We start from the raw sequence: 16025 nt of genomic DNA on the forward strand, positions 1-16025 counted from the left end.
ACTATATTATACTTTTGTTACACTATAGTTATTTAAATATTTCACAGTATTCTTTACTTTTCATATAAAGCATTAAAACAACTCTTTTCTATTATTCCTATTGTTTATATAAAAATATTTCCATGTCTTTGCTGCTTTCTCTATAAAACCTAAAATTTAACTGAACTAAAACAAAGCTTATTCTAACAGCTATTTTAAATGTCAAAACATCTATTCAATTTGCTACAGGAAACAAGAGCAATTAATTCTCTTTCAACAGAGTGATATTTAAAGTAAACAACAGGCAACACAATGTTGTTATTAATTTCATGGTTAAATGCTATCCATTTATTTCCCTGCAAAACAATTACTTTCAAGTGTTTTTGATGGTGTTGTGGTTAGCATATTCAAACTAACAAGCTAGGACTGACAACTCGTAGTGATATATCCTGTATGAGTTCTCGCAACGGTTCACTCCCTTATCGAAAATTGTAACAACGACAGTTTCGGCAAAAGCATCACGCGCGAAGTAAACTTATTCCGAGCATAGCGTTTCCGTTTTCACGGGGGTAACATTTCACTTGAATTATACCGAGCATGTGTAGCTCATTTAAAATCCCTGACATACTTTCAATCAAGGTTATGAACGATCGATTTCAATGTGTGTGTCTTTTTATTTAGTTATTTGTATTCAATTTATATTTTTACTTTAAAATATCAACAACTATAATTGTGTAAAACTGAATGTCACTAAATTAAGTTAGTAAAAGTTACAAACAAAAGAATCCGTTCAGTTGTCGAATGATGATATTTTTAACGTCTTTGGTTACCGTTGACCTATCTAAGGGAGTTAACCGCTGCGAAAAGTATCGTGAAGTAATATTTTCAATAAATGATTGAGATGGCCAAACACGAGTTTACATAAGCATCGTTATGGGAAAAATGGTCTCAATGCATTTTCGTAAAGGCACTTTCCGCATGTATGGTATTCTTCACTTTCCGCATGTATGGTATTCTTCACTTTCCGCATGTATGGTATTCTTCACTTTCCGCATGTATGGTATTCTTCACTTTCCGCATGTATGGTATTCTTCACTTTCAGCATGTATGGTATTCTTCACTTTCCGCATGTATGGTATTCTTCACTTTCCGCATGTATGGTATTCTTCACTTTCCGCATGTATGGTATTCTTCATTTTTTAACAAGCCTCGTCTTAACGAAAATCCATTCAGTCTTCAGGCGAAAAGTGTCGTCCGTGGGATAACCCTTTACGCACATGCCCTAAGCCAGATTTCCTTGAACGAGGCTCATAATGGTAAACAAAGCATTTTGCTGTGCGGTTTTTGAAAATGAGCGTCGCTCTGTAAAAAGAGGCTTAAAAGCATTTGCAAAAAGTGTCGTCCTTGATTAGCCTGTGCAGTCCGCACAGGCGAATCAAGGACGACACATTCCGCTAGAACTTGATTTTTGCTAAAAGGAGAAGTGTCGTCCCTGATTAACTGTGCGGACTTCAAACCCCCTTTTCACAGAGCTCAAATATCTGTACAGAAATATTGAAATTTATGTCTACTCAGTGGTTTACTATTTTAGGTGTTGTACTTTTAACTACAGAACGGTGTTAATTATTCACTATGCGATGATATTGTTCTGGGTAGATACTGGTTAAAATGAAATAGTTTGATGAAAATAATGCGCTCGGATAAAAATAAAGTGATCGCAAACAATGTATGTGCCTTTAGAGTGACCAAAATATGCAATATACGATATAAAATCTGAATCAGCGCTTCAGCCCACTTTACATTCTCATAAAAGGTATGACATGTGAATATACTATAAAGTTGTGCATGTGCATTAAGTCAATTAAAAGTCACAATTCAATGTACCGAAAAATATTGCATTCAAACATATTTTGACACATCAACAGATGATAAGCAAGTGACACTATCACATTCGACAACCATAAGTTATTTCAGGCGAGTATTTTTTTAATTTCCGATACAGTAAGCCGCCGATGCGATTTTCTTGAGCAATAAACCATTTCTTATCGATGAAAATTTGCCGCATGAACATGTCTTTTCCTTGTCTACATGTCGGTTTACGGTAATTTATTTTTTATATTTAGGCTTTTAATTTAATTCATAAATATTTAATAAAAACAAACATTGTTTAACATTGACGAACACAACAAAATTGTGAAAGAATTTTTCTTATCATTCGACTAATATTATCTTATTATTAGAATAAAATCAGACATACAATATACAATATTTCGTAACCATTATGCATATGACAGCGAGTTACAAGGGCAGTACTGAATATCCAGAGAGGAGATGTATGACGTTCGCAGCGATTTTGGTTATTGTTGCGCACGTGAAAAACGTGATTTTAACATGTCAGTTAGATTTGGGCCGATAACACACTTTTATAGCTGCGATTCTAACAAAAACAACGTTTTTACTTCTTCAAATAAGAAATTATAAAAAAACACCTGCACACGCAATATTTTCAACAGAAATTTGATTTTATTTTTCAAATTTGACAACGATATCGAAAAAGGCCGTCAAAACATTTTGTCGGTTTTGCAAAATGGCGTTTTGCCATACCGCATACCTCATCGACTGACCGCATGCCTAACGTAGCTACCTCCTTGGGGTGGTTTAAATAATACAAACTTCTTTAAAATATTTACACTTATTACCATAGGTTTTTTACATAAATGACTTGTATTGCACGTTTAATAAAATTGACTACGAAACAGGTAGTTTCTTTAAAAAGCAGGTATCCATGACATAAAAAAGACAAATTGTGTGGAAAGTTCATGTATTAGGTTTTAAAGGACCTACAGATAAAACGTCGTCAAAACATCAAAAACCTTGTTTGCATGCATGATACTAATGTAAATACATATGAAACACCTAACCCTTACTCTCATAGCATCGTTCTCCTCATAGTTTCGTGCCTTACAGGAAAACATTCAAGAAGTGCTGGAAAGTAAATATTGTTTTTCAATTTTTAGAAGTTGTAATTTATTTTATGATCATCCATGACTATGATGACGATCATTCTCATGATTTCCGGTGTTCATTGGAAAGTAGTTCATGTTTATTCAGGGTGATGCTATGATTTTTTATTACGTAACACACAATTATGTGTGTTTGCTTGTTTTTATTAATAGTAGCTTAATCAAATGTTTTAAACGCCGCTTATTTTTTAATAAAATGTAAAAATATTTTAAGAACAACATGAGCAAGAGTGTCGTTTTTCCATTAAGTTTCTTTTTTATATGTAACAAGCATATGCGCATAGTATTAAATCTTAGCAACCGATCAGATGGGCAGATACTATGAGATAATTGTACATTAAACATATTACTACAGGAGGGCTAATGCTAGCCAGTATTTCGTCAAAAAATGCCGATTTAAATGCAGATTTTGTTGTTATGTCCAAGAATACACATTTAACTATAGATTGAGATGAAACACATGCGTGTTTTAGTTTGTGTTCACTTCCAAAATGCGTATGTATTCATTAAGAGGGCCGATACTAAGGATTGACACACTAAGTTGAAAAATTAATCACCTTATTTGGCACCTTCTTTCACGTACATATATCAGTAGTGCGGCTATCTATTAGTTCTGAAACATCCGCGTGAAAATCATTACAACATTTCAAATGGACTACCTGTGTTGCGCTTACCATAATATCAAGTGTATCTATTCCTCACTAATAAATAACAATCAGGATGCAGGATGTGAATTGATGTCAACAAACCGATAAGTGGTGCTTTTTCAAATAACTTTTTAAAACAATGTTTCTGAAGAATTCCAACTAGTGCATAAAAGACAGTTTTTTATGCGGCTTATGGCAATGTGAAAAACATCGGAATTACTTTATTTAATAAGCCTGTGTTATTGGCAAAAATGCATGTGTAATGAATGCATATAAACGGTTGTGCTTCATGCAACGTGAAATTTTGGCACCGATTTCAGGCGTATTAAATAATATATTCTTAAATCTTAAGATATCGACAGAAACTGCAAGAAAAACTGTATTTTATGCACTTGAGATTTTTGTAAATATATTAAAATAACATGAGATATTTGCAACAATAAATTTATTAACGGTGAGTTATCATTCTGTCCAGCCCATGCGAACCCCGTTGATCCTGAGCCCTGACAACGCAACAGCAAAAATACAACAGCAAAACAACAACAGCAAAAATACATAAGCAAACACGAAACAAAAACTACAGAAAAAAACATCAAAATATGTCGTACATGCATATATTGGTAATGGTATAAACAACATTTTATCTGTATTATTAATTTATCTCGTTTTTTCGTAGCCGTAGTGAGGTGTAGAAATAATACATTTTCACTATAAAATTCGGCGTAAATATCGCTGAGTGACATTATCACGCCGAAGCAGACGAGACATGCGTTGTTGTCATTCGCATGTGGCTCTGAATATGGCATGTGCAATTGAAACCACAGCGTGACGTGCTGACTTCAGTCACGTTGCAACAGATGAGAGTTTTCGATACCGTCGTTCGGATGTGTTTCTGACACATATCGCGGGGGCTGCCACGGTAACATCTGCGTAATATTCTCTGAAAACATAACCAAAGTCTATCGGCTTTGCTTCGGTGTTCAAATATCGCGATATTGATGCTGATCACCAATCAAACAATACATGCAGTTCTGGGAAAACTGGGTTTAATTCATGTGCAGGCAGCATAGGCTAATCTGGTACGGCAGTTTTGAATGTAGTTTCCGTTTAAAGGAAGTTGCTTCTTAGCAACAACAACAACAACAACAACACAGTTAAGGCGAAAAGTTTCATCCCTAACTGCTTATCTGGGACGGCACTTTTTGCAGCACATGCATTAAGCACAGTTTTCCCAAAACCTCATATGTACAGATACCGTTTTAAGGTTTTATGTGAATTACTAATCTATAAGCAAACGTCAAACAGCCGATTGACTTAACTCTTGAAAAATTCAACGACAACACATAGACAATAATATATAAACGGTACATAAAGAAAGATTGTTAAACATAAACTAACAGCTTTTGAGCATTAAATATCGAATAACGCCTCCATGCATGTGTTTAACTTTAACGGAAATGTTACAACGAGTGATATTGCGTATATACTTTCACAAGACCCTGGCCGATAGTTAATAACCATAATCGTGTGTTTTATATAAATATATTTTCACCATTATCAGAGCGAAATGAATGTGTGTATTTCTCTATATATGAGTCTCGATCTGTGAAAATGGTGTTTAAAGCATGTGCGAAAAGTGTCGTCCCAGATTAGCCTGTGCAGTGCGCATCAGGGACGACACTTTCCGATTTTATGATATTTTCTATTTAAAGAAAATCTATTATTAGCAAAATCCAATTTAGGCGGAAAGTGTCTTTCTTTATAAGCATGTGCGGACTGCAAAGGCTAATCTGGGACGACACTTTACGCACATGCATTATGCCCAGTTTTGTCAGAACGCGACTCATATGTAGATTTACAGTTAAAATACATATCGCATCATATTTCTTATTCGTTAACAACTTTCCTTTTTAAGCAACTAGGAGGTAACAAAACAAATTGTATGACTATGAGTTTTTCCAATCTTTATTAAAGAGTACCATTCTTAATAGCATGTGGAACGTCTTGTAGGGTCGTCTCCTGAGAGATCTGGGTTAGCTCAACGTCCAGGTCTGTTATGACGCTGTCCGAAGGTACTGAAGTTGTCATAATGCCATTAGCTTACTCAATATTCTATGACAAACACAATGGAGACGGACATTTTTGTATTGTAGTTATGTAGAGAGAGCTGGGCTTTAAATTCCACCTAAGCTTATTTAAATTATACATTCGAGTGTTTATCACATAATTTTGAGGGACAAACGACACAATTTATGATAATATTTTATGCCAAGAAATGTAAATAAAAATAATATAAAAAACTATTACCTTTACGTTTCAAAAATCTTACAGTGACGTAGACAGCAAAACCTGATATAATAAGACCGATGATAGTGGCGGCGATAAATATATTCCAGTGCAACTTCGATATCATGAGACTTCGGTTCCAGCTCATCGCGTGGTTCTGGATCGTGTTTGACCATGGAATGGAGTCTGCAAATGATTTGAGTCAAGTTCTGAGAAAACTGGCATAATGCTTTTTTTCTTAGCAAAAATCCAATTTAGACGGAAAGTGTCGTCCCTGATTAGCCCGTGCGGAATGCTCAGGCTAATCTGGGACGACATTTTACGCACATGCATTATGCCCAGTTTTCTCAGAACAAGGCTAAATTAAAAAAAACATATAGCGTTTGTATCGTTATATACTGACGCCAAACTAGTGACCTAGCATAAATCTTGATATAACGACTGATTTAATTATTTGGTAAAACTATTTGTGTTGTTTTTTGGAGCAGCTGGATTTTTATATTCACTCGCCTGTCGGTAGTCAATTGGGTAACAACTTATGTGTATAGCTCAGTTTAAATCATTTAAGTTCAAACGCATTTTAAACCGTAGGCCTATAGCCGCATTATCGAGTCGGTTTTCTCGGAATAACAAGAACTTAATATCCTTGAAAAAGTTTGCAAGAATGTGGAGCTAACCCGCTAAGACCCGCTCTCACGGAGGACGCCACAATTAACTACACCGTTTCGATTTTTGATAGGCAACAAGTAACCGCCATAAAATAACAACATGCTCGTTGAAAATCACTGAAAATTAGCCACTTGTTCTTTACTAAACCCATTCATGCCCAGCGTCTAGTAAAAAGGCCTTGGCAAACAGCGTAAACCCAGATGAGACGCCGCATGATGCGGCGTCTCATCAGGGTCTGCGCTGTTTGCTTAAAGGACTTTCTGTAAGAAATATTCTAAATATGGAAATGAATTGATCCAATTTAGAAGGATGGTAGAGTTCACTCTGCTTAAATGGTTTAACCACTCAACACTCGATAACCAAGTGTTGTGATTAGACAGATTTCGCTAATAAAAGACAGCACTCGGAGCGATCGATAGCTACGTACCGGTGCGTTCCACGTAGAACTTCATGCTGTAGCGCGCTCCCCGGGGTAGGGTATGCAGGCCGCGAAGGAAGACACCCATGCTGAACACTGGCATACACACGGGGCTGTAGTCGAACATGCCGCACCAGTACAGCTGCAATGACAGAAAACTGATAATAGAGCCGAGCTCTGGGAAAACGGGGCTGATTGTATTTATTTGTTTTAATAAAGTTTCTTCTTAGCGAAAATCCAGATAAGGCCCTAATTAGCCTGAGCGGACTGCACATACTTATTTGGGCCGACACTTTACGCACATGTATTTTCCTATTTTGTGTTGACTAAGTTTATACAAATGTAATAAAATATTGTCACTACCATCATTTAATTATTTTGACTCGTCCGAAATAATTATACTTGGAAAAAAATATTGGACGGAAAACAAAAAGTTTCCATTTACCTGGATTTACCCCTGTGCCCTTTAGGAGCGAAATCATACTCGCTACCACAGCACCACCCATAATGATTATATTGACGTTATATATATATACGTAATATAAGTTGTATAAGTAATACATGCATTTTCCATATCGAACAAGCAAAGTAGTTTATAATGAATATGCGATTTCGATTAAATATATTTTTTTTAAATGAGCCGATATTTTTTTACGCTGGGTTTTAATTTGGTTTTTTTTTTTTTACAAGGTGTCACTTTGACGAACTGTGAACAAGTCCCATAAGAGTAAACACTACTCTTAAACTGTAAATGTAATAGTCTATAAATCCTGTCGTATGCGACTAACTTGCCAGTCACTGCTACATAGTGCATAATTCTTTAATAAGAACAATTTTTTAGGGGATTTGAGCATCACTTTTCGAAAGTATATGCAAACTGTGAAGTAAAATTGTTGTTTTCTTAAGTCTAAGACAGGAGTGGAAAAGCCGGTCCCATTACTCTTAAATATTACTAAATAAAAATCATGTGACAACCGAATATTTACATACGTATAAGGCATTTGTAGCTCCGCCTACCGTTTACCAAACTTGTCTGATATATATTCAAAGTAACATAAATACTTAAAAATCAACGAATATTTCGCAAAATATTTCGTAAATAAAGTTTACCCATACAAATCAGTGTTCCTTAAATCAATCACACGTCCATTCCGTTGTCTTACCTGGTGACTGTAGAACGCAAATGTCTCCGCTCCAGTGTGCCATTGTATTCTTAAGTTGCAGTCAATATCGGAACTGGGGGTAACCACGGTGACGCATATTTGGCGTGTGACGTCATCTTGTGTGAAGACATAACTACAATCGTCGACCGAACCGTTTTCATTGCGGTATGTAAGTGTTACCGAACTCGACGTATTTAATTTTATACTCTTTCCGCAGTTTGCGGGTAATGCCACATTTGTTCCTGCAATGTAAACAACCTTTTTTTTTCTAAATTGTAAAGCAATCTTATCGCTTATGGGAAACAGTGAAATTTTTAGTACATATATTTCAATATTCCGATAAATAATATCAAATCTCTCCATATAAGATTAAAGCCAAATAAATGCTCAAAATCAACGAAAAGTTCGTAAAATATTTTGTAAAATACAGTTAACCCATGAAATAGCAATAACCCAAACTTCGACGCTTGATGTGGTACATAGATTTAAGTAGATACAAAATGCTCGCTTTTTTGTGTTACAATACATTCCATCTGAATTTCCCGCGACGATATCCGAACATTTACGAGAATAAACGCGATTGGCATAGGGCAGCGTCGGAAGTACAACGTAGTTCTCACGATAATATTTTTACATGTCTAACGGTTAATTTCGAAAACAATTCAAAATGTTTTGGTCAAAACGAATATCAGGTTAGAGAACGAAATAACTTTTATGATCGCATGCATACGAGTGCACATACTGCAATATGGTAAATACTAAATATGAGATCACAGTCACTTCCGCTGACAATCTTCTCAACATAAAGGGGCACACACAGACTGCATTGCAGTCGAGAGTTAAGCTGTTGTATCCCTTAAGCCTTTTCACCAAAGATAATAGCAAATATTCAACTTTTTAAGTATTTTTATGCTTTATATAAGCAATCCTTGCAATGTCACAAATTATGACGATAACAACAGAACTTTCCAATCGTTTCGCGTTTGTAACGCTTTATAATATTCAGGTTTTTAAATCGTCATAAGATGCATATTAGTGATATTTTAGAGCATGGTTAATGTTCAGTATTATCGTTTTCTTTCAAAAATGCAAATCTGAAACCTTTTTTCAATTTTGTCAATTTATCAAAAGGTGAAAAGGTCCCTTATAACCAATTTCAAATCCGAAACATGATCTTAACAAGTGCGAGTTTCAACTATACTTATCGTTTGTTTGACTCTTTCATTATAAAAATTGATATGTATGTTACCGATGTTGAATATTAATCATATAATTGTTATATGTTGGTACCAACTTTGCGTAACGTACTGAATGACCTGTTAACATTTGATTGATTATTTGATTTTTGTGTGTGTGTCAGAAACTAGTGGTATTTAGTACTGAGACCACCATATTTTCTGTCAGAAACAATTGTTATTAATTACCAATACGACCAACAAAAAGTTTGTTCGTGTCAGATGATAATAAAGAATTGATATATTAATGTTTTCGTAAATACCTTTGGTAAGTTCTTTTGAAGAATTGTTATTTGTTACTAATACCACCATAACACGTAGATACATGGGAAATTGCGGTACCCCCGCAAGCGTGTTCGAGCGTATTTAACTTACCGAAATACCCGTTATAGATGTCATAATAACACAAATAACATTGTAACAAAAAACATAAATAATACATGATACAAAAATCTTTAAGCGTTGTTTTTACATGCATCAAAATATAATCAAGAAGAATAGATGCCGCTAAAATATTACCCTGTCGATGTTTAATAATATTTATCTTCACCGAGAAGCAATGTACTTGGAAGCGTATGTAAATTATGTGATAGGCTCGGATGGAACATGCTAATAAGGACGACACTTTCCGCCCAACCTGGATTTTCGCTAAAAAGAGACTTTCTTTAAACGCAAAATATAATTAAAGCGAAAAGTTTAATCTCTGCTAAGACTGTGCGGACTCCACAGGCTTATCATGGACGACACTTTACGCATATGGTTCTCGTTCTCGTTGCCTAGCCGTTACACACGCCGCCCTACTTAGAGGAAGAACGTTTCGACCAATTCGCAACCATTAACTACTAATTTTGCATGAGAACTTCCACTGGATTTTGTCCGTTTGTTTAGGTGCTCTAGGCCTCGGACACATACAAACAACCGGGTTGTTACTGCTTGGAACGGTGGCGTCTCCTGCAATTTTCATTATTCCCGTATGGGGGGGCGATTGCCACATAATAGGGAGTATCCGATGCACATCAATGCAAACTATCGATAATACATGAATAGAAGCTCTTTACCTTAACCACCCTCTTCATTCTTTTGAAAAAGAACGATCTTTACGAAGGAGCAGAAGACATTCACCAAACAACACAATGAACGTGGAAACTGGCAGATGAACGATTTATATACAACACCGTAATTTGATCCCTTCGCCTCCTCTGAAGAAGGAAGTAACACCAGACCAGGGGCAAATGCAGCATGTGAAAAATTCTTCATGTTGAAATAAATAGTCAAATTGATCATACACTGTTGTAAGTTTCTGAAATAGCAGTAAAAATAACGTGTAAGCTTTCTAGTTTTTCATAACAGTACTACTACTACTTACTATAAACTACTTTTTGTAATAAATATAATCTAAATATACATAATAAATAATTTATAAGCACGTGCATAATAATTTATTTAATAGGGTAACAAGTGTTAGGATTGGACATTATTTCGCTAATAAAATTTCACACCTAACTTTTCTTAAAATAATTATTTTTTCCCTAAACTCCATGTATTCCCCTAATACAAATGCTGCTGAAAACTGGCATAACACGTGCTGTAAGTTCGGCCATGCCTGCACCGTACAAGCTACAGTGACGAAAACTTTTAATATGAGCCTAGTTCAAAACGAGACTCATTGTAATTTATTTGTTTTACATAAATGTTATCTTCTCAACTGAAAATTTTATATAAACGCAAATTAATGATGACTTATTCCGACATTTACGCTCTTTATTGTCCTATTTTGTTTTTCCACAAATGATGAACGAATGCAAAAAGAAATTGTGACTGGGCATGCCTGTTTATTGTTTTGAACCCGGCAGTGATGAGGGGCTTGTAAATAATATAGGACGCGACCAAGACGCATCCACCGGGCATCCGCATGTGCCCTTTAGGAAACGAAATCGGAAACGGGATTGCCCACTGCACATGCCGTAATGATTTTTTTGACGTTTTTGGTATATAAGTTATTTATGTTGTATAAGTAATACATGCATATTCCTCTATTGAACAAGCAAGTAGTTTATAATGAATATGCGATTTCGATTGAATATATTGTTTTTAAATGACAAATATTTTTTTACGCTGGGTATTTAATTTGGTTATTTTTTTTTACAAGGTGTCACTTTAACGAACTGTGAACAAGTCCCATAAGAGTAAACACTACTCTTAAACTGTAAATGTAATAGTCTATAAATCCTGTCGTATGCGACTATTTGCCAGTCACTACTACATTTGCATAATTCTTTATTAAGAACAATTTTTTAGGGATTTGAGCATCACTTTTCGAAAGTATATGCAAACTGTGAAGTAAAATTGTTGTTTTCTTAAGTCTAAGACAGGAGTGGAAAAGCCGGTCCCATTACTCTTAAATATTACTAAATAAAAATCATGTGACAACCGAATATTTACATACGTATAAGGCATTTGTAGCCCCGCCTACCGTTTACCAAACTTGTCTGATATATATTCAAAGTAACATAAATACTTAAAAATCAACGAATGTTTCGCAAAATATTTCGTAAATAAAGTTTACCCATACAAATCAGTGTTCCTTAAATCAATCACACGTCCATTCCGTTGTCTTACCTGGTGACTGTAGAACGCAAATGTCTCCGCTCCAGTGTGCCATTGTATTCTTAAGTTGCAGTCAATATCGGAACTGGGGGTAACCACGGTGACGCATATTTGGCGTGTGACGTCATCTTGTGTGAAGACATAACTACAATCGTCGACCGAACCGTTTTCATTGCGGTATGTAAGTGTTACCGAACTCGACGTATTTAATTTTATACTCTTTCCGCAGTTTGCGGGTAATGCCACATTTGTTCCTGCAATGTAAACAACCTTTTTTTTCTAAATTGTAAAGCAATCTTATCGCTTATGGGAAACAGTGAAATTTTTAGTACATATATTTCAATATTCCGATAAATAATATCAAATCTCTCCATATAAGATTAAAGCCAAATAAATGCTCAAAATCAACGAAAAGTTCGTAAAATATTTTGTAAAATACAGTTAACCCATAAAATAGCAATAACCCAAACTTCGACGCTTGATGTGGTATGGTTACATATATTTAAGTAGATACAAAATGCTCGCTTTTTTGTGTTACAATACATTCCATCTGAATTTCCCGCGACGATATCCGAACATTTACGAGAATAAACGCGATTGGCATAGGGCAGCGTCGGAAGTACAACGTAGTTCTCACGATAATATTTTTACATTTCTAACGGTTAATTTCGATAACAATTCAAAATGTTTTGGTCAAAACGAATATCAGGTTAGAGAACGAAATAACTTTTATGATCGCATGCATACGAGTGCACATACTGCAATATGGTAAATACTAAATATGAGATCACAGTCGCTTCCGCTGACAATCTTCTCATCATAAAGGGGCACACACAGACTGCATTGCAGTCGAGAGTTAAGCTGTTGTATCCCTTAAGCCTTTTCACCAAAGATAATAGCAAATATTCAACTTTTTAAATGCAAGAAATAAGTATTTTTATGCTTTATATAAGCAATCCTTGCAATGTCACAAATTATGACGATAACAACAGAACTTTCCAATCGTTTCGCGTTTGTAACGCTTTATAATATTCAGGTTTTTAAATCGTCATAAGATGCATATAAGTGATATTTTAGAGCATGGTTTATGTTCAGTATTATCGTTTTCTTTCAAAAATGCAAATCTGAAACCTTTTTTCAATTTTGTCAATTTATCAAAAGGTGAAAAGGTCCCTTATAACCAATTTCAAATCCGAAACATGATCTTAACAAGTGCGAGTTTCAACTATACTTATCGTTTGTTTGACTCTTTCATTATAAAGATTGATATGTATGTTACCGATGTTGAATATTAATCATATAATTGTTATATGTTGGTACCAACTTTGCGTAACGTACTGAATGACCTGTTAACATTTGATTGATTATTTGATTTTTGTGTGTGTGTCAGAAACTAGTGGTATTAAGTACTGAGACCACCATATTTTCTGTCAGAAACAATTGTTATTAATTACCAATACGACCAACAAAAAGTTTGTTCGTGTCAGATGATAATAAAGAATTGATATATTAATGTTTTCGTAAATACCTTTGGTAAGTTCTTTTGAAGAATTGTTATTTGTTACTAATACCACCATAACACGTAGATACATGGGAAATTGCGGTAGCCCCGCAAGCGTTTTCGAGCGTATTAAACTTACCGAAATACCCGTTATAGATTTCATAATAACACAAATAACATTGTAACAAAAAACATGAATAATACATGATACATAAATCTTTAAGCGTTGTTTTTACATGCATCAAAATATGTTCATCAAAATCATCAAGAAGAATAGATGCCGCTAAAATATTACCCTGTCGATGTTTAATAATATTTATCTTCACCGAGAAGCAATGTACTTGGAAGCGTATGTAAATTATGTAATAGGCTCGGATGGAACATGCTAATAAGGACGACACTTTCCGCCCAACCTGGATTTTCGCTAAAAAGAGACTTTCTTTAAATGCAAAATATAATTAAAGCGAAAAGTTTAATCCCTGCCTAGCCTGCGCGGACTGCACAGGCTTATCAGGGACGACACTTTACGCATATGGTTCTCGTTCTCGTTGCCTAGCCGTTACACACGCCGCCCTAACTTAGAGGAAGAACGTTCGACCAATTCTCAACCATTAACTACTAATTTTGCATGAGAACTTCCACGGATTTGTCGTTTGTTAGGTGCTCTAGCCTCGACACATAAAAACAACCGGTTGTTACTGCTTGGAACGGGGCGTCTCCTGCAATTTTCATTATTCCCCGTATGGGGGCGATTGCCACATAATAGGGAGTTCCGATGCACTCAATGCAAACTATCGATAATACATGAATAGAAGCTCTTTACCTTAACCCCTCTTCATTCGTTTGAAAAAGAACGATCTTTACGAAGGAGCAGAAGACATTCACCAAACACACAATGAACGTGGAAACTGGCAGATGAACGATTTATATACAACACCGTAATTTGATCCGACTTACCCTCGCTCTGAAGAAGGAAGTAACACCAGACCAGGGCAATGCCATGTGAAAAATTCTTCATGTTGAAATAAATATTCATAATTGATCATACACTGTTGTAAGTTCTGAAATAAGCAGAAAAAATAACGTGTAAGCTTTCTAGTTTTTCAAAAAGAAGTACTACTACTTCTACTACTACTACTACTACTACTACTACTACTACTACTACTACTACTATTACTACTACTACTACTACTACTACTACTACTACTACTACTACTTCTACTACTTCTACTACTACTACTACTACTGCTGCTGCTACTATAACTACTACTACTACTACTACTACTACTTCTACTACTACTACTACTGCTGCTACTACTACTACTACTACTACTACTACTACTACTACTACTACTACTACTACTACTACTACTACTACTACTACTACTACTACTACTACTACTACAACAACACTACTACTACTACTACTACTACTACTACTACTACTAGTACTACTACTACTTCTTCTACTACTACTACGACTACTACTACTACTACTACTACTACTACTACTACTACTACTACTACTACTACTACTACTACTACTACTACTACTACTACTACTACACACAACAACAACAACAACAACTACTACTACTACTACTACTACTACTACTACTACTACTACTACTACTACTACTACTACTATTACTACTACTACTACTACTACTACTACTACTACTACTACTACTACTACTACTACTACTACTACTACTACTACCTACTACTACTACTTACTACTACTACTACTACTATTACTACGACTACTACTTACTACTACTACTACTTCTACTACTACTACTACTACTTCTACTACTACTACTACTACTACTACTACTACTACTACTACTACTACTACTACTACTACTACTACTACTACTACTACTACTACTACTACTACTACCACAACTACTACTACTACTACCACTACTACTACTACTACCACTACTACTACTACTACTACTACTACTCATGCATGTAAAACAGACATTGCTTACTCTGTACGAATATGAGAGTTAGTAAAATACACATTTAAATGCATCTTGTTGTTTGCGGAAATTGGATTTTGCTCTTGGAACTGTCAGTGTTTAGGGTTAATGTTTAATCGTCCTTTAATTGTTTATGGTTAATATTATTATTTTTATTACTATTATTATTGACATGTTACCTACGCACACGTTTTCCTGACAAGTTTAGCGAACCTAAAAGAGCAGTAAACTCACGAACACAGTATTTACAAACAAAACTGCCAACTGATATTGGCAACCTGAATATATTTAGGAAAGTTTTATCAAGAGCTGCATGTTTTTTGACGTGAGGAGCGAACGTTGGGATTGCCGTAAAGGTGCAATCAGATCAACCGCCCGGTATGGCGCGGGGGTATAAAGAGTACAGCAAATATGCCTCAATTCGCTCCCAGATCTAGATATAGTTGCAAAGTTAGTTTTAAATGTCAGCATATTTTAACCATATGGTTATATAGAAAACATGATTTCAC

General features: G+C 35.1%; 1 protein-coding gene across 1 annotated transcript; it reads right to left on the reverse strand.

The window, feature by feature from the left end:
- Positions 1-4295: 4295 nt before the first annotated feature.
- LOC127845007 (uncharacterized) lies at positions 4296-14517 on the reverse strand. Its single transcript, XM_052375619.1, has 6 exons — positions 14486-14517; positions 8186-8427; positions 7032-7164; positions 5957-6121; positions 5629-5724; positions 4296-4589 (listed from the first exon to the last, which is right to left on the reverse strand). Exons 3-6 carry the CDS (start codon positions 7147-7149, stop codon positions 4489-4491), a joined length of 480 nt encoding a protein of 159 aa, XP_052231579.1. The 5' UTR covers positions 7150-7164; positions 8186-8427; positions 14486-14517; the 3' UTR covers positions 4296-4488.
- Between the last annotated feature and the right edge of the window lie 1508 nt (positions 14518-16025).

This window comes from Dreissena polymorpha, chromosome 9, assembly GCF_020536995.1.
Source record: "Dreissena polymorpha isolate Duluth1 chromosome 9, UMN_Dpol_1.0, whole genome shotgun sequence".
NCBI classification, from domain to species: domain Eukaryota; kingdom Metazoa; phylum Mollusca; class Bivalvia; order Myida; family Dreissenidae; genus Dreissena; species Dreissena polymorpha.